The sequence below is a fragment of the Garra rufa genome, chromosome 7 (genome assembly GCF_049309525.1).
Source record: "Garra rufa chromosome 7, GarRuf1.0, whole genome shotgun sequence".
NCBI classification, from domain to species: Eukaryota; Metazoa; Chordata; class Actinopteri; order Cypriniformes; family Cyprinidae; genus Garra; species Garra rufa.
In genome coordinates, this window is record NC_133367.1 from 18424538 (window position 1) to 18443448 (window position 18911).

At 35.5% G+C, this 18911-nt stretch overlaps 2 protein-coding genes across 2 annotated transcripts; both read left to right on the forward strand.

The window, feature by feature from the left end:
• Positions 1–515: 515 nt before the first annotated feature.
• On the forward strand, positions 516–2718 carry LOC141339291 (uncharacterized). The gene is made up of 5 exons (XM_073844913.1): positions 516–651; positions 799–1134; positions 1337–1624; positions 1721–1816; positions 2002–2718. Exons 1-5 carry the CDS (start codon positions 603–605, stop codon positions 2073–2075), a joined length of 843 nt encoding a protein of 280 aa, XP_073701014.1. The 5' UTR covers positions 516–602; the 3' UTR covers positions 2076–2718.
• A 10323-nt stretch (positions 2719–13041) lies between these two features.
• Positions 13042–18178, forward strand: LOC141338758 (natural killer cell receptor 2B4-like). The gene is made up of 6 exons (XM_073844374.1): positions 13042–13327; positions 14850–15176; positions 15651–15953; positions 16462–16569; positions 16677–16780; positions 17209–18178. The coding sequence occupies exons 1-6, from the start codon at positions 13270–13272 to the stop codon at positions 17257–17259; spliced, it is 951 nt and encodes a 316-aa protein (XP_073700475.1). The 5' UTR covers positions 13042–13269; the 3' UTR covers positions 17260–18178.
• The last annotated feature ends 733 nt before the right edge of the window (positions 18179–18911 follow it).

The following is an 18911-nucleotide window of genomic DNA, read 5'->3' on the forward strand; positions in this document are numbered from 1 at the left end:
TTCCTGCTCCACAAGATCGACTGAAATAAATTAGAATGGTGACACAAACCCATTAGCTAACCATGTTATTTTATTTGGCACACGATGGCAGAAGAATTATGAGATTAATATTACGTGAGTAGGCTATATGGATATTAAAGGAATTTTTACACATTACTCATATTAGTTCTGCAATGAGTCTCTTCTAATTAACATGAGTAAGCTGCGAACGACCAATAAAACAATGTTTGACATTGACATGATTATTCTGCCCCCTACCTTCCAGCAGTATTTTTACACATAGCCTACTGTCTCTGCTTCAGAGCGTGGAGAAATGTATATGCACAATTATGTTAATTCTGCTTTTACAGGCAATTTAACCTTTATTAAAAACATACACACATATGATTGTGTGATTTGATGAATTGTAGTACCGGTAACTTGTTGTCACCCAGACGCACGCGCGCACGGACACGCGCAAAAGGGAGCGCTTCACTAAACCTTTTTTCGCCCTTCATAGTTCCTTTCGGTTTATTGTTTAATTTTATTTCCGTGTTGGCCCCGATGTAAGGAGAGTACACCCAATGTACAGTTGAATTATTCCTGGCGTTTAGGCGAACAATATGGATGTCGCATTTCTGCTGCTGTGTATGTTCTTGCGGATCGTCCATGGTAAACTATTTATGTTGTTCATGCTTCATGCTCATGTTTCACAGTTTTTTTTAGTTAGTTTGTAATGTTTTTAGATCACACTGTATGAAATAACACTTATAGTTTGTTAGCAACAGTTTGTCTCTAAGCTTCTTGCCTGTGTTTCAGGTGATGATAGAGAACTATCAGTGATGGAGGGAGAATCTGTTACTCTACGCACCGGTCTTAAAACAATAGAGAGAGATGTTCACATAATATGGATGTTTGAAACACAAAACATCCGCATTGCTGACATTTATTCTAGCGTAAATTCTATACCTAATTATGTGAATACTGAAATATTCCGAGACAGACTAAAAGTGGACTTCACAACTGGATCCCTGACCATCAGAAACATCAGAACCACAGACTCCGGAAAGTATAATTTAGATATCGTTGATCCCAATGACACTTCCGGTCCCACCAGCAGAGTGACACAGACTACATTTACCGTAATTGTTTATGGTGAGTATTCTGGATGTGTGTTCTAATAAATGATGTAAGTGTATTATTATTATTATTTTAGTGTGTTTACTTGCTTTGAATTAGCTAGGTTAAATTTATGTAATTTCTGTTTTATTTCTTATTCTTTTCTAAGCGACCCTGCCTGCGTGTTATGCACTCACATTTCATTCACATTATATTTTAATACTTTTATATTTTACAGCTGGCCTGCCCATCCCTATAATAAGAAACACAAACTGTTCTATATCATCAGAAGGTACTTTCACGTCTAAATGTGTGCTGCTGTGTTCAGTGGAGAATGTGAGTGATGTGAGTCTCTCCTGGTACAAAGGAAAGCGTTTATTATCCAGCATCAGTGCTTTTGATTTCAGTGCCAGTCTCTCTATACCCCTGGAAGTGGAATATCAGGATAAAAACACCTATCGCTGTGTGCTCAACAGTCGCTTCAGCAACCAGACTACACATCTGAGCAACACTGAGATACGTCCAGGTATGAGACTGAAGATGTTAACAGCTCTGTTGATTTTTGCACACCTGAAACATTTAGTCATGCATCAAAGTTGCTATGTTTCTTTCTTTCTTTTAGGATCTACACCACCCTACTATCTTCTAGCACTGATTCCAGTTTTTCTGGTAGTTGCAATAATTATCTACTGGATTTATAAGAAACAAAAACAAGGGGGTAAGAAGTAATTACTACTATTCTATTTATAAAAACAGCAGACTCTATAGATATAATATAAATAGTTTGATGCGACTACAAAAAATCTAGAATATTCCGTCTGCAGTTTTGAATTTGTGTAGCTGCTGTGTTTGTATTATTTGTCAAGCTATTTACTTTCTTTTGTTGATTCTGTTTTATTGCAGGAGGTTGTTGTAGTAGTAAACCCAAGTGTTGTAACATAATGCAGGGATCCCGAAATCCACTAGTTCCATTCTGAGTATACTGTCTGTATGGTTGCACAGCCACAACTTTTTGTGTTTTTAATTGTCAATTTTATTTTTGATTGGGAACATGAAACAACCTTCACTGCACTTGTGCGAGTTCTGCTTAACTTTTTATACCTGACAGTACCTGTCCAGATTAGATAAAGTTTTGATCCAGCTCAACAGGATCATCATCATTATAACTTCCTGAAATGCCAATCTGATGTGTTGTCTAAACTTGTATTCCCTTCATTGTGATCAAATACTATTCGGAAACCAGTATTAGGGTCACCTGATGCCTAATATGTGTAATGTGTAAATACAAATTTAAATTTATATCAGTTTGAGCTAATGGCTTAATGATTAGGGTCTTTAGTATATTTACAGTTTTTGGATATGTTAGCCCTATTTTTGTAAAACCCCAGTTAGTCTGTGTGTTTTGGTTTGTTCCGTTTGCCCATATTAGTTTTTTCCTGTCTATTAGCATTTATTCCCTTCACCTGCCTGTGTTAATTAGTCTCCCTTTATATGTTGCATTCAGTTCTATGTCTGATTGTCTGGTATTAACGTTACCTTATGTGTGCATGTATGTTCCTGTATTACCTGCCTGTTTGTTTCCCAACCTGTGGACCAATTAAAGACTTTGCATTGACTTCATCTTCATGCAGCGCATTTACTATGTACACCGTGACCATTTTCCTCATGATTTCTTTGTTTCTGTCTAATACTAATTGTCACGTGTTTAAATATTTTACTTGCTGTCAGCAAAGTCTAATTGAAATGCACTGTCTATTTTGATATTCAGCAATATTAAAGACTTCAGGGAAAAAACTTTATACACTGCACTTTAGACCAGTACTAAACACAGAATATGTGAATGTTGGAAGTTTTACGTAATTACAATTTGGTAATAAGCCATCTAACCAGTCTTTATTGGTAATATGGGACAGGACAGGTGTGATCCAGTTTGCTGGCAAACATTTTGCTATTCACACCCAGTGATAAAACGGGATCAAGCATTGGCCATAAGGAAGTAAACAGAATTATGCTGCACACACTAGAATTAAACACTGTCGCAGCAGGGTTTTTTTTTTTTTTTCAACCGCAGTGTTAGGTTTGCTGTGAATGTTCTAGTCTGTTTGTTCTGCCTCAAGTCATGTTCTGTGGAGTACTGGCCCTTTTTGGGCGATTTCACTATGACCAAGAATAGACTCGAGTGTTCTCACTAGCTATTTCCCAATTAGGCTACATCCTTTGAAGGCCGCAAAGGTTAGACCGAGCATTGTTAAATGGGACGGTCTTGTCCAAGGACTGTTCTTGTCACATAGAAAATGGTGTCACTGATGAGCGACAGTAATGTTTGTCCTGGACCTTTTTAGAGTTATAGTCAACTGCCTAAAAAAAAATAGGATTCAAATCCTGTGTAAATATGTCCATTTATGCACATAATTAAGAGTATAAACTATATAAAATTGCATCTTGGTATTATATTAGTCAGCATTTGAACTGCTTTATATACATAGGCTGTTGCTTTTTACATTGTTCGTCTATGTAAACATCTTGCTGTCCCGTTTGCCCAGCATTACATTGCTATTCTTGTGGGGGAAAGCGCTGCAAAACCTTGTCAAAGTCTTGTGATTGTCTTTGGGAAAATAATTTATTTTGGGGTTTATGTTTAACGTTTGAAAAAACGTGCTTATAATATATCATATAGTATCAAAGAATGAAAGAAAAACCAAAACCAGCTACTCTACCCCCTAACTTCAAGACGTACTGCGGTGAATGACCGTACAAATCCTCAGATACGAATTCTGATGCCGTTTTGCATAATTTTTGGCAATTATCTGAACATCTTTTTCTAATATACCGTAGGCCTATTCATATGTTATCTCTTAATATAATATTATTATTATTATTATTATTATTATTATTATTATTATTACTAATATTATTATCTCTAATGCCAAATGTTGCATTGACAAATAACTGAAATAGCATACGCACTTTATATTTGGCCTCGTTCAACGTTCAACACATCTTTGGATTAACAGAACAAGATATTCTTAAAAATGCCTGACAATCCATCAAATTGACAAATATAATAAGTAGACGATGTAGCTGCTTTATATTTATGTGTGGATGATTCTCAGAGGGACTTGCTTGTCTAGATTTTTTTTATGGAGATCGATCACTGTGTTTGATTCTTAAAGGAGCTGAAAAATGCTTCATCATGGTCAAACCGACTTGTTTCTGTCTGTTTTCTGTCTATTTCAGCAGATGAAATCGTTTTGGTTTGTGTTAACAAAAATGCCAAGAAAGGTAAACGCACTGAAATACGCAAGATGTGGTAAAACTTCGTGACTGGCATATGACTATTTTTCACTTTCATTTCAGTAGCTAAGGGTTTTAGTTGGGCTGTTGAAAATAGTCTACTGCAAAGGCTATTCAAACAAAATAATCTCTATAACAGAGAAAACACGGTAACCAGCTTCGCCATCACTTCGTGATACTTTTCATATTGGCTTAAGCGCTTCACCGCAACGAATAATTCAGGATTTTTTTCTACATGTATTTTTTTAAGAGATTTGACTTGTTTTTCTTGTTTACAGGCCTTTAAAGGAACATGGAACGCTCATTTCTTTTGATTGTTTTATGGCTTTTCTGTGGTAAATGTTTTAATTACGATTTTTGCTGTGTTAAGTTTTTATTAGTAAAATGTCTACTTTAAACTGTTGTTTTATATAGCAGTACCCGCTTTGTAAATTGTTGTTTATTAGCAGAGGCGGATGAAATGAAGACCACGTCAGTGATGGAGGGAAATTTCAGCACCCACAATGTAATATTCTTTAACGTAATTGAACATTTCTGTAAAAGTCAAACTACTTTTTTTAAATCGTTGTTTTAAACATCCTCTTATTATTTTCAGCTCCCAACTCCTAAAATTATCAGAAAGAATCTAACATGTTCAGCAGGATCAAAGTGTGTGTTGGAGTGTTCCGCGAGAAATGTTCCAAACGCGACTCTAAGCTGGTATAACGGAAGCAGTTTACACTTAGTGACTAAAATCTCTGATCTTAACATCGACCCTTCTCTCTGTCTGGAGGTGGACTATCAGGATGAAAACACCTACAGTTGTGTGTTCAGCAATCATGCCAGCCGCCAGATCACACATCTGGATAAAACTAAACTTGATCAGCTCTGTAGTATGTAGCATTTATTTATTGAATTTATCTATCGCCCTTTGAATGAGTTCACAAGTTTCTTTCCAGTTGTTTTAGAATAAAAACATTTTTAATTTAGCATTTAAACAGACAAACAGCAGAAAGTGTTTAATTAATTCTCAGTGAGAGTTAATCTGCCAGAATGTGATCAGCTGTTACTTGTCATCCCACAACTGAGATAAATAATTTATATTGTCCTGTGATGTTTTGTTTCTGAAACAGCTACAACGCAGACAAAACAGGTGTTGGTGATGGAGGGAGATTCTGTCACTCTAGAAAGTGATTTTACAGACATACAGATGGACGATCATATATTGTGGATGTTTGGGCCTTTTGAGACTTTAATTGCTGAAGTCTTTAAAGAACACCAGTACATAGATGTTAATGATACGGGGAAATTCACAGGCAGACTGATGCTTAACAATAAAACTGGAGATCTCACCATCGCAAACACCTACAAAACAGACTCTGGAGTCTATAAACTACAGATCATCAGTAATGATCTCAGATGCAGTGGTTTCAACGTTACTGTCTATTGTGAGTCAATGACTTCAGTGTTTCAAGTGCAATAGTATTAAACATTATAGTAAAGTACAGAGCTACTTTAATGAACAGCTGCCATTTAGTCTCTCGTACTTTCCAGCTCCTCTGTCAGTTCCAGTCATCACCAAAGACTCTTCACAATGTTCTTCATCTTCATCATCATCATCATCATCATCATCAGGATCATCATCAGTGTCCAGATGTGCACTGCTGTGTTCAGTGTTGCATGTGAGCAATGTGACTCTCTCCTGGTACAAAGGAAAGAGTTTACTGTCCAGCACCAGTGGGTCTGATCTCAGCATCAGTCTCTCTCTACCTCTGGAGGTGGAATATCAGGATAAAAACATCTACAGCTGTGTGGTCTCCAGTTCCTTCACCAAACAGACTACACTTCTGGACATCAGTCAGCTTTGTTCAGGTTTGCGAGTGTCTGACAGTGTCATTTAGTAAGCTGATTTAGCATCTAAATGCATAATCATACACTGCAAGTTTAAGATTTGTACACACTCACTCAATCTTTATGAGTAAATAGTCACGTTAAAACTATTAACTGAACAAGAGAATGAAAAATAATTAATTAATTAATGCTGCTGTATTTACTTTGTGAGCGTATCTTACTCTTTTCTTATGTTAGTTACAGGTCAGAGCCAGGTGCTAATGATAGCTGGTTGGACTGTTGCTAGTGTTTTTTTTATTCTGCTGGTCATCATTGGAAGTGTGTTCTGGAAATGTGTTCGAGCATATCAAACTGGCAAGTGCTTACTGCAAATGCGAATATACATCACTGCAATAGTTTAAATGAGACACCACGATATCAGTGTGTAATATTGTAGTGAACAATACTGCACAAGTTAAGGAACAAAATTCTTTTGCTTTTGTGGTTTTGATTTTATGATTTAGCACAATTGGACAACACAGACTGTTAAATGCAGGAATGTATGTGACAGCATTTTTGCTAAATGAAATACTGTCAGTGGGGGATCTCATGGTTTGCCAAATTTGTGTGTTCAGCAGATGCCAGAAGTCAAACTGAGACTGGACAAAGATCCCCATCAGGTTAGATACAGGAAAAATGTATTTTCACAAAGCTAATTTGAAACCAGAGAGTGCATTTTATTTTTTTATTTTTTTTTATTTATTTTTTTGTAACAGTGGCATCCAGCAGGGAAACACTGGACACCAGACACGATGAACAGGACAATGAAAATATGTTTCCCAGTTCATCCTCCTTAACGGCACCACAGGAATGCATTTTTTTATCTAATCTGTGCTGCAAATAGTTACAGAAACCTTCGCCATGCTATTTTCCAAGTCCACATCACAATTTATAAACAAAAATTTCACTGTTGGGTAAAAATTGGTTACTCCAGCGATCAACTGAACTTAACAGAATAATCAGAAACTATACATCTTTTGCTATATTTCAAATAAAATGGCATCCTCTGGGCTAAAATACAGGTTTTTAGGTTTCTATGTACAGTTGAAAAAGAACTTTTGAAAGAAATTTTCAAAAGAAATTTGACAGCAAATTTTGATTTAGTCTTAATCGTTTGACTAAAATGCCATTTTTGTCACATTTGAATGGATAAAGTCTAGTTCTTGGTATATTTTTTCTCCTGCCACTTTGAATGTAGTTTTTGTGGTAATATTGTTTTTAAGTCTAATATTGTTTTTAAAGTTTACGTCTTTTGTGGTCTTTCTGTTTTCTTGCTGTAAGCTATTGCAGAACACATAGTGAATTCAAGTGCTGTAACATGAATTGGGAATCCAGATGTCCATTAGTTTGAAAACTGTTTTAAAATATTATTGTTTATTTGCTTTAAATTGGTGACATGCAACAACAACCACAAGGCACTTCTGCAATTCTGGATCATCAAGTTGGTCTACTTGAAAAGTTGATTCAGCACAACAGGATCATAATAACAACTTCCTGCAACACCAGGCTAATATACCTTGTCTGGACTTGTACTTTCTTCATTCTGATCAAATACTGTTCAGAAACTAGGTCACAAATCTGGCTCCAATCTGTTTGTATACAGGTTTAAAATAAATTGTTGCTTACTTTTTAAGGTTGCGTATGGCTTAAAGTTTAGGGTTCAGCAGCATCAGTATTTCAACACATTTTTGTTCATATTTCATCATTTTGCATGTTTCTTCACATTGCAACATGTTAGTCGCCACATGCTCAAATATTCCAGTTGGTGGCAGCAAAGTTTCAAAATTTCAACAACAATAAAGACTGTACATTACAAATTAAAAAAAAATGTTTGTGTTTCCAAATAAATTTACAGAATTGTTACATAATTGTGAGATTGTTAATAGACCATCTAATAAACCTGCATTGTTAATGTGGGATGGGACAGACGTGCTAGTTTTCTGATACTAAGCACTTTACTATTCACAACCAAAACAAGATCACGCATTAGCCACATGGAAGTAAAAATTATTATGTTGCACATAATAAAACAACATCTAACTCTACACTAAATCATGTATGCTGGACGATTAGGCACAACAGGTTTTTTTTTTCAATCTTCTCCTTGATTTGTTATAACTTTTGGCAGTCTGTAGTACTCCAAATATCTTTTCAGATATGAAAAGAAGTGACCATTTTCAGCAGCAATAATCAGCAAAATATGTGAGTTTCGTTAAATTCAGTGGCACTGTTTTAGTTCAGTGGTGCCAATATGGCTAATACATCTATTGGCGTGACGTGAAAACACAATGTGCAGTAAATGGTAAAACAGTTTGCACTACAAACCAGTGTGTTCAGAATTAAGATAATACATTATAATATAGTACGGCATACCAATTTACAATATCAAGCATCAAAACAAGCTGTTTTGTACAGCTAAAAAAATGGATGCGGATGAGACCAGAAGCATGACCCATAAAATGTACAAATGGCCGTGCCCGTTCTTACATAAAAAAGTGGATAGTTTGCTTGTTTGTTTTTTTTTTCTCTGCCAATGATGCTAGTTAATTAGCATCAAGTGTTTCTTCTAGCTCCTGTAACAAATAATACATTTGCAATGTACCTTTCAATGTGATTTCTTTCCTTCTCACCACTAGAAACTATCGCACTTAACGACCAGAAGAGGGCAGAAAAGTTTTATTGTATGTAATCTTTTACCTCACCTCATTTCAGGCTCCTCGGCTTCTCTGGGTAGCTTCATGGAAGAGAAGGCGGGGGAGTTTGACATTTGACGCCGGCGGGAAAATAAAGCGCGTTTTCCCGGGGTTCCGAGATGAGGGCAGTCATTTAGGTCTTCTTACTCCTCGCAAAAAGTATAACTTTCTAATATTTTTACACAGCGTGTAAACGTAAACAGTGTCTATATTACAAATACTGTATTTATCTTACAATTCACCTGTTTTGTAAAATGGTTTGCCCTGGCAAATAACACCTCAGTAACGGGTTGCGCCTTGTAAGCGTTTCTCCCAAAGAAAGGATAAGGGTTGGTTTAGTGAAGGGCACTCAAAAACGTCCTCAAAAGGGGTTTTGTAAGCAAATACGCCTCTAGGGGTCAGAGCAAAGTAAACAAAATATACTTTATAGTATATAAAGGATCTTAACAGGTGTTGTTGCATTTATACATGTTTTCCGTTATTATATGGATTTTGTAGAAAGCTGTATAGTTAGATATTTAAAGAAACTAGAATATAGAAATGATTACAGTAGCCTAAGTACAATTTATGTTTCTTATGAACTTGTGGTTTTATGGTAATGCGTCAGAACCCCAAGGCTCAATTTCTGCTTTCTGTAATGTCGGATGAAGCACCGCCTCTTGTTTTCCATGGAAATCCCCAAGCTCCCTTTTCCCTTGTGTTTAGGAGATAAACACTGCTCGGAAGATGAGGAAGGGAGGGGGAGGATACAGAGAATTAAAAAAAATATATCTTTCTACTGATCATTCTTTCAGTGTCAGTCTTTGCTATTGGAATTGGCATTGTGTGTTTACCCATACTGTATTGTTCCCACAGTTATAGGTTAGGTGTGTTTTCTTTGAACAAAGACCTGATGTCAATATTTGTAGAGGAAAGGACAAACATGGTAGACTGTACTTCGTTGTCACAGGAAGTTGTGTCTTTTTAAAGAACTCTGATGCCTCACATGGTCTGACTTGAGACCTCTTACACAGGATGCGGTTTGGTAAGTGAAACAGTGACAGACCAAGATAAAAATACTAAACTTGTATTGGTGCACGATTACAGCTCTGCTGCCTCTCCTGTACCTGACACATTTTCCTAATTTTTAGTTACATTTTTAAATCAGCAGTATGAATATTATCTTTTATAAACATAACTGTTGTAAAAGAAGGAAGTGCAACATGTGAAAGGCAAGCAGGAGGTCTTAAAATGAGGAACTGATGCATGATCTATAACCAAATTTGAACACTAAAGTCCTCCTCCATTACATAACCAGCTGCTTAAATAACACTGATACTGAATACTTGAAATCTGCGGGAATCCCACTTTTTTTGTGACCAAAACTTTCCTACTTAAAGCCCCTCAAGGTAATCATAAACATCAGACCACACTTACTGGAGGCAGATCAAGTTACAGTAAACACTGGGCTCCTCCATTAGACTGCCATTAAACAAGTCAACATGGATCTTCTCGATTACAAAGTTAATGATTAGAAATAGGAACTGAGTCTGTAAGCACTGGCAGACACTGGGATCTGTTGTCTACGTAACAGGATGCAAAATTCTCCCTGTCCTTTGTGTTTTGTGTGATGGTGATATATCACGAAGTATGCAAACAAAAGACAGTTGGGTATCAGATATCATTGGCCATCTGTGAGTGGTGGCTTGGCAACCGACTCGACCGATGAGGTAGTTCAAACACTAAAACCCTTTCACTTTAGTGTTTGGTGATACAAGCAAGCTTTGTCAGTCATAATCAATGTACGAATTTAAACGGAGATCTAGCAGTTTGGCCAAATGGAGTTTAGTAAACATGATATTGCTCAGGGTAAATCTAATGGGACCGCGGGAAAGAATGCAATCTCTCTGATCTAGAGGAAATGGTGGCCTACCAGAACCCAACGTGTGAAAAAACGTGTGAAGTGAGGGTTTTGCGAAAATAAGGTTTAGATCAGTCTGTGACAGCTATTAGCACTGTATCTGTAAAAAGAACATACTTCATTTTATAAAAGCAGTTTTGTGTTTGACTTTATGCCCGAATTTCACCAATTTGTGACCCTGGACCCCAAAAGTAGCATGGGTTCATTTGAACAACTTTAAAAGGGAGATTTTCTCAATATTTAACTTTTTTTTTTTCACCCTCGGATTTCAGATTTGTAAATATATCTGAGCCAAATATTATCATAACATACCATACATCAATGCCAAGGCTAATTATTAAGCTTTCAGATGGTGTATAAATCTCAATTTCCAAAAATTGACCTGGTTTTGTGGTCCATACTAACAAATGTGATGTATAACCGGTTATAAATTACTCACATGTTTATAGTACACAGCTATGCTGTCTTTAAGCTATATCCTAACTGCCCAAACCACTTTTTTCCCTGATATTAGAGGTGGCAGTGGAAACATTTCCTTCAGTTGTTTTGGAAACATGGATGTGTGGTGATATTAAACTCCAAACTCAAACAGTTTCTGTTCCTGTTCAAGCAGGTACTCACCAGATAATGCTTATTTTTATGGTAAAAGTCAACGTTTATAAAGTTATTCACTACTTTGAACTAGCATTTTACTCTTTCAGTCAACCGTCAAACTACACTCGGCACTCTACTTGAGAAAACTAAGAAGTTTGTTACAATTGCTATTAAAGATCCAGTGAATAAATGTATTTCAATAGCTTCATTTCAGGGCTGCAAAACGATTAATCGCATTCAAAATAAAAGTTTATGTTTACATACTATATGTGTGTACTGTGTATATTTATTATGTATATATAAATACACACACATATGTATATATTTTATATACACACACTTTTATTTCGAATGCGATTAATCGCGTTTGTTTTGCAGCCCTACTTCATTCGCATTTTAATTTACAACGACAATGGCAAACGTTGACATTAACATGAGGGTGACTAGCTCATGTGAAAAAGGACAACTGCATGCATGCTGCATTTTGGTTTTGACCTCTTTGATCTTTGTTGCATCTGAACAGGAAGTGGTGGTCACTCTGTACATGATGCGACTGACGGTCTCATGGCAGGCTCTTCAGCCCGAGTGACCTAATTAGGTTTACTACTGTGCTAATCTGATTATGGTTGTACACTATTGTTCACTGTTGTAATATTAATCAGAATCAACGATCTGTCGCAAGTTGCGCCGCACAGAAGGTAGCTTATAGGCTTGAGCTGTGAGAAATTCTGCATCTTTCTTTTCTGCAAGCATCACAAAGAGATCATTGAGATCTGATGGTTGAGTCAGATCTGAGGCCTCAGTTTGCTTTGGGTTTTTGTCAAAGAGTGAAAAAGATGAGGAAGGGGCTCTGGGTTCAGAGAAGAGCTGAAAACCACAACGATGATTAGACTGTAACATGGTTTATCATTCAGATTGTAGAGCTTGCACTGCACTGCATGTTTTAACTGCACATGCGTATGAATTATGTTTAGTAAAGTTAGCTAATAAAGTCCAATTAAATAAGTAAATGCTTCAAAGAATTGTTAGTGTGTAGGTGGAACTGGTTTAACCAATAAATGTTATTATAAATCTAGGTCAGGTTATTGAACCTCCAAGTGTGGTTAGTACCAGTGGAATATGCAACCTGTGCACAACAATGATTTCGAGAGATGGATGTGTGGTGGTGTTTGCATATGCGGTACCAGTGCAAGGTGTAGGTGGATGAGGTGCTTCTGAGGGCCTGATCTTAATTCTGGCTTATATATGCTTAACAAAAACTCTAACAGAGGCAGATACTTAAGTTTAAAAAGTGATCCAAGCATGTGTTAGTTGCAATACAATCATACCGCTATTTAAACAGCTTTGACAATCTAAACTCGTCTTTATTCCAAAACACAGAAATCAGGTATAAAGACAGAGTGAACAAAATCTTAAGATGTTAATAATAGATATAATTTGAAAGCTGAGCAAGACGATTTTTCACATAATAAATCAAATTTGGATCGTTTACTTCAAAAGCCTATGCATGAATCGCAAAATAGACGCTACAAAATACACAGTAGCCTATAATGAAGCCACCAGAACTTCACTCTGTAACAGTCATGGGCGGGACTAGAAACAGACAGGTCGACTCCAAGCGCTCTCCTTATGAAAACCTTTTTTCTTTTTAATTTGCAGTTTATGTTAAAATATTTCTTAATTGTTGATTTGATGATATTGTGTAAATTAAGTTTGTATAAACTGGTCGGTTTGAATGCGTTAGATCCGCGTTAGATCCGTGTTCTGCCTTTTGACGGTTCTCGTAAACATCATGAGGAATTCAGTTACCTTTAGGACAAAATGAGAAGTATTATTAGTAAAACAACTTTCTTATGTCTCTTCCTGTTGGTCATGGAAGGTAAGTGTTTTACTGTGTCTCTTCGAATTTAGTCTGCTGGGGTTAAAGCAGAAAGATGATATTTATTTGCTTATTCTCATTTTAGATTGCGCTGCAGCATCATCCGCACCTTCGTCATTTAAGACGTTATCGATTGTGAACAAAAGAAAATGTTAGGGTTAAATGTGCTAATTTCTGTGAGTTTAACAGATATGGGATCTATTCAGTAGCCTTGCCCTCCATACACGGATGGAAGCTACGCCCAACTGTTGGATCAGCCATTTGGGAATCTTGCCATAGAAACTAAGAGCGCAACATTCTTTGTCCTTCCAATGTTACATACCTAACTTTAACAGGATCACAAAGGGAGCAATAATCTCCACGAGGGTACCTTAAACCGACAGTTTAAAATACCCTTTAATTAACACTAAACATAATTATAACCCTGAATTATAAATAACAATTATTAACATTTCCAATAAACACCCTTTGCACAGTCTCCCTAATATTTTGCAATATCCAGCGGCTGTTTTTGTTCTATTTTGTTAATTTTATTTGCCAGTGGATGATCATTAAAAGCTCAATAAACCTATAAGAATAAGTAAATTCAGAACTTATTTAGAGGTGGAGACTACCTAATATACTGTAAACACTGTAATAAATTTTAACAGAAAAATAAAATAAAAAGCTTGCTAAATGGTAGGCTATATAATGTTTGCATATATATATATATATATATATATATATATATATATGTATATAGACATTTCTGTCTGTATTCTACGCATTTTTGAAATACTGAGCTTCAAAAACAATTACAAAAGAAACATCACATAATGTAAATAAGTTGTAACAGAATCAGATTCTGAATTGTTCCATTAAGATATTTTGTACATTATCTACCATAAATATATCAAAATTTAATTTTTGATTGGTAATATGCATTGCGTAGAACTTCATTTGTACAACTTTAAAGGCGAATTTCTTAATATTTAAAATTTTTTGCACCCTCAGATTCCAGATTTTATCTTGGCCAAATATTATCCTATCTTAACAAACCATACATCAATGGAAAGCTGAGTTATGTTAATTTAAATCTTAATTTTAAAAATATATATACCCTTATGACTGGTTTTGTGGTGCAGGGTCGCATGAATACAGTATAGATACCGTAAACAGTATTAGTTATGGGGCGTGGTGACCTCTGCAGATTAATTTAGGTTCTTTTTTATCAGTTATGTACATTTGAGTGTTTTATGTTGCATTTTATCCTATTTTGATCAAATGCATTATTTTAGTCTTGTAAGAAAACGCCACCATAACAACCTCACCCTGGGTAAAAAAAAACTAAATTTTTGCCGGTTTACTTCTTGCTTGTTTACATATACAGGGAAAAGTTAAATATATTTCTGTTTAAAAAAAAAATACAGTATCATTTTAAAATATTAGTAGTAGTAGTAGTATTCTATTTATAAAAGTTTTCCTTCTATTTGTAAACCATCATTACAAATAATTTCACAAAACTGTTGTGAATGTGTTTCAGGTGTGTTTGGTGATGCAGATATAATGAAGTCAGTATCAGTGACTGAGGGAGATTCTGTCACTCTAAACACTGGTGTTACTGAAGTACAGAGAGATGATCAGATACTGTGGATGTTTGGACCTAAAGAAACTCGAATAGCTGAACTCTATAAGCAGAGCATTGATATGTTTAGCAGTAATGAGACATTTGGAGACAGACTGCAGTTGGACTCTTTCACTGGATCTCTGACCATCAGAAACATCAGAACCACAGACTCTGGACTTTATAAACGACAGATCCGCAGCAACAGAGGAAACTCGGACAAGACATTCAATGTTACTGTCTATGGTAAGATAAATAAGACTTAAAAAAATATAGAGTATGTATAAATGGAAATGAAGCTTATTAATGGACTGGTAGTGAATTAAAAAATATGACAACACTAAAAATTAAGGTTTGTTCAAATTAAAATGTATTTCTACTTGATTTTTATGCCAGCAAACTAACCCATTTCCCTGTCTTAATACCGGATGAATTAATGTTTTTTTAAACTAATGTTTAATGTTATGTTCCTGTTCATCATCTGTCTTTCCCAAATGATGTACTCCTATGTCTTGTTGGTTAATTTACACTTTGTGTATATATAGCTATTTCTTTCCTTATCAATCCTTGGTGATAATGTTGTGTAGCTCAGTTCTAATTTCTATGTCTTGGATATTTTGAGTGCTGTTCTGCTTCATCTGCTTTTGCATCCTGCTGTCCCTCATGTCTGAGTTTGCCCACATTACGAAAATATAATTATTTAATGTACATGTTTTTCAGCTCATTTGCCTGTTCCTGTGATCACCAGTAACTCTTTGAACTGTTCTTCATCTTCATCTCAACGTTCAGTGTCTACATGTTCACTGCTGTGTTCAGTGGTGAATGTGAGTGATGTGACTCTCTCCTGGTACAAAGGAAACAGTTTATTGTCCAATATCAGTGTGTCTGATCTCAACATCAGTCTCTCTCTACCTCTGGAGGTGGAATATCAGGATAAAAACACCTACAGCTGTGTGATCAACAATCCTATCAGCAACCAGACCAAACATTTGGAGATCAGTCAACTCTGTCACACATGTACAGGTAATGTACATCAGTGATTTGGCATTTAATATAAAAATCCACCAAAAATGTACAATTATGTACATGGTACAGGCAGTTTTAGCTTAAAATTAAAAAAAATAATCAATAATTATGAATTACAAAATTATAATAGCCTATTTGAAACACTAGCTGATGCTAACTGGCCAGCTAGCTAGCTGTTTCCTAATTTTATTTTTCTTTCTGGACAACATCAGTCACCTTTGTAGCACAAGTTCAGGTAGCGTACATCAGTGATCTCTCTTGTACTGTAAAAATGTAAAGCTATGTCCACAGTTTTTTTACTAAGCTAAATAGCTTTTTTGATACACAATAGTGCTCTATAGTAGTGCAAAATAAAAATTAAGGCATTTATATACTGTAAGTCTAAATGAAAATTTATTTAATGGGTATTCTTTACTATGGATTGCTCTTCCATAAATAGTACTTCTATTTCTTCTTTATAGGCACGGGTGAATTATAATTGTTGTTTTTCTTTTTTTAATTTCAGCTTCCCTTTCACCATGGTTTGTTGCAGCAGTAATATTTGCAGTTCTGGCTGTGCTTCTAGTTGTGATATACTGTCTTTACAAGAAATACAGACTATCAAAGCCAAAAGGCAGGTTTTGTCTTGAGCTGATGCAACAAGCATATGCAAAACATATTCATGTTTAATGATTGTTATTAATGATTTCATTGTTTTTTTGTTTTTATTCCTGGCTTTAGCAAATTATTTTGAACCATCTGCGCATGCAGCGGAAACAGTTCAGACAAACGAAGAGGAGGTAACATACACCGAAACCACGTTTGTACCAAATGTACAAAACAAGGTACAACTCTCATGGCAATGTTGACTCTTACATCAAATAAACATAATAAACCTATGTTTTGCAAATAAAGGCTGGAATTTTAGGGAAAATCACATTTTTGAAACTACAGCGTTGGCAGTATGTACATTTCCACTGGAATATTTTTGAAACACAAGCAAATTAATCAGAAAACAATGTACCTGTGTATCTGTAGTAATTACACAGAACAATTTAGACCTAATTTGTTTAGTATACCCCAAAATCCATTTAAATTGCTATTTTTATTCAAGTTTTGGTATTTCTGTTAGTGGGCTCCACTTTTTTTCTCTAAAGTATAGCAGCACCACAAGTGCACATGATTTAGGCCTACATTTTGTTTGTAAAGTAAAATGAACCTGCTGGATTTTGTCTTTTAAGACTTATTTCCTTCCGTCTGTGTTGTTCTACAGAAGCCTAATGGGACAGAAGAGACTGTATACTCCACCGTCAATAGACACTGATTAAAAAAGCAGCAGACTGTCATTTCACCATCACTTTGCACCTGCATTTGTCAGCATTACAGCACTGAGTTCTTAATTTCTTTAGCTTTTTATCTTATGTCAAAAAATTTGGGAACCAAACAATGTTGGACTGGATTAACTTTTACTGTAGAATCAGGGGAATTTTTTTTTTTTTTTTTTCAAAATATCTTTGTACAGTATGTTACATAGAAAAGGTCATACAGGCTTGGTATGACATGAGGATGGCAGTCCATTTAAGCTGATGAGTTTGTAGCAGAACCAGCATATCTAAAATAGTTTTTGTTGTTGTTGTTGTTGTTGTTGTTTTGCATATCCAAATCCCCCTCTGACGAACCAATATCTCTTTTGCATGTTGACACAACAAGTCAAAACGACCTTTAAAAACAACTGACTTAAGTCAGAAATCACTTTATTGTTATACGAAAGCACAGTTGTAATACATTAAGATCCATACATTTCACGAATGCCATGTTTACGCTCTCTTTATGTGTTCTACACAGAAAAAAATGGCAGTTATTCATGTCCTCAGGGTTCTTATGTAAAGGCACAAAACTCCACTCCAACCCTAGCTGTTGTTCCAGTAATTCATACCTTTCTGCCCTGTATCATTGCACTGCAAGTCATTACATGTCTCGTCATACACTATTGCTTTACACTTCAGCTTTGTGCTGCTTCTGCTGAAATTTGACTGAGCTCTGTGCTGTATCTACTGTTAAACTTAAACCCAAATTTCAAGTAATGGTTAGTTATTTTCAAGAATGAATGTGAATTCCCAAACTTTGGATTGAAACTGACATTCATCCTCCAGTTACATCAGTGTTTATGAAGGCATTTCTTGAATCTTTAGGTCAGTGACTTTCAAATTGTGGATCAATAAAATATGAATAAATATCCTTAAGGTACTTATGTTTACTTCATGTTTGTAAATCACACTGGCAGACGGTTTAAAAGGGCAGGTACAAAATTGAGAACACCTGTATTAGGTAAAACTTTTGTTTGACATATTGCATTTAAGACTGCAGTCTTGCATACAGCGTAACAAGAATTTTGGTTGACTACATAGAATCACTTTTGCATATTTTATTTACATTGGAAGATGCACATGAATTAGATTGAACAATTATGAGTGACTGCCGCCTGGTGTCTACAGAAGAGAATCGCGTCAGTGAGGTTGTGAGGGAGGCGTTTTCTTTTTCCAATCCCTTCTAGATCTGACATAACAAACAAGTAGAGCAACAGCAGCCACGCCCACCACAGCATAAATCAAGGATGGAGTCACACTTACAGAATTGCCATTAAAGCCTGAAGAAAGAAAAACAATTAGGAAACAGATAGCTAGATAGATAAGTGTTTCAAATAGGCTATTGTAATTTTGTAATTCATAATTATTGATTATATATAATTTTTAATTTTAAGCGAAAACTGCCTGTACTCTGATTTTGCTGAAAATGTTTAAAGCAAATTACTTTGTCAGATTGGTGGGCATTTTACCCGACCTATGGGGGCGTTTTGCCTCCTTGATACAAATGTAATTTTTGTTAATCTAATAACATGAAAACTTTTTTCATACTTTGTTTAGACATTGTCACTCAAACCACGATAACTTGAACGTTTCACAGAAAACAATTGCA

Excerpts from the sequence above, each read along its gene's own strand:
- LOC141339291 (XM_073844913.1), top strand. The coding sequence starts at position 603 with ATGGATGTCGCATTTCTGCTGCTGTGTATGTTCTTGCGGATCGTCCAT. Across the intron at positions 652-798 it reads GTTCTTGCGGATCGTCCATG|GTGATGATAGAGAACTATCA; the intron begins GTAAACTATTTA and ends CCTGTGTTTCAG. Across the intron at positions 1,135-1,336 it reads ATTTACCGTAATTGTTTATG|CTGGCCTGCCCATCCCTATA; the intron begins GTGAGTATTCTG and ends TATATTTTACAG.
- LOC141338758 (XM_073844374.1), top strand. The coding sequence starts at position 13,270 with ATGAGAAGTATTATTAGTAAAACAACTTTCTTATGTCTCTTCCTGTTG. Across the intron at positions 16,570-16,676 it reads CAGACTATCAAAGCCAAAAG|CAAATTATTTTGAACCATCT; the intron begins GCAGGTTTTGTC and ends TCCTGGCTTTAG. Across the intron at positions 16,781-17,208 it reads TACCAAATGTACAAAACAAG|AAGCCTAATGGGACAGAAGA; the intron begins GTACAACTCTCA and ends GTTGTTCTACAG.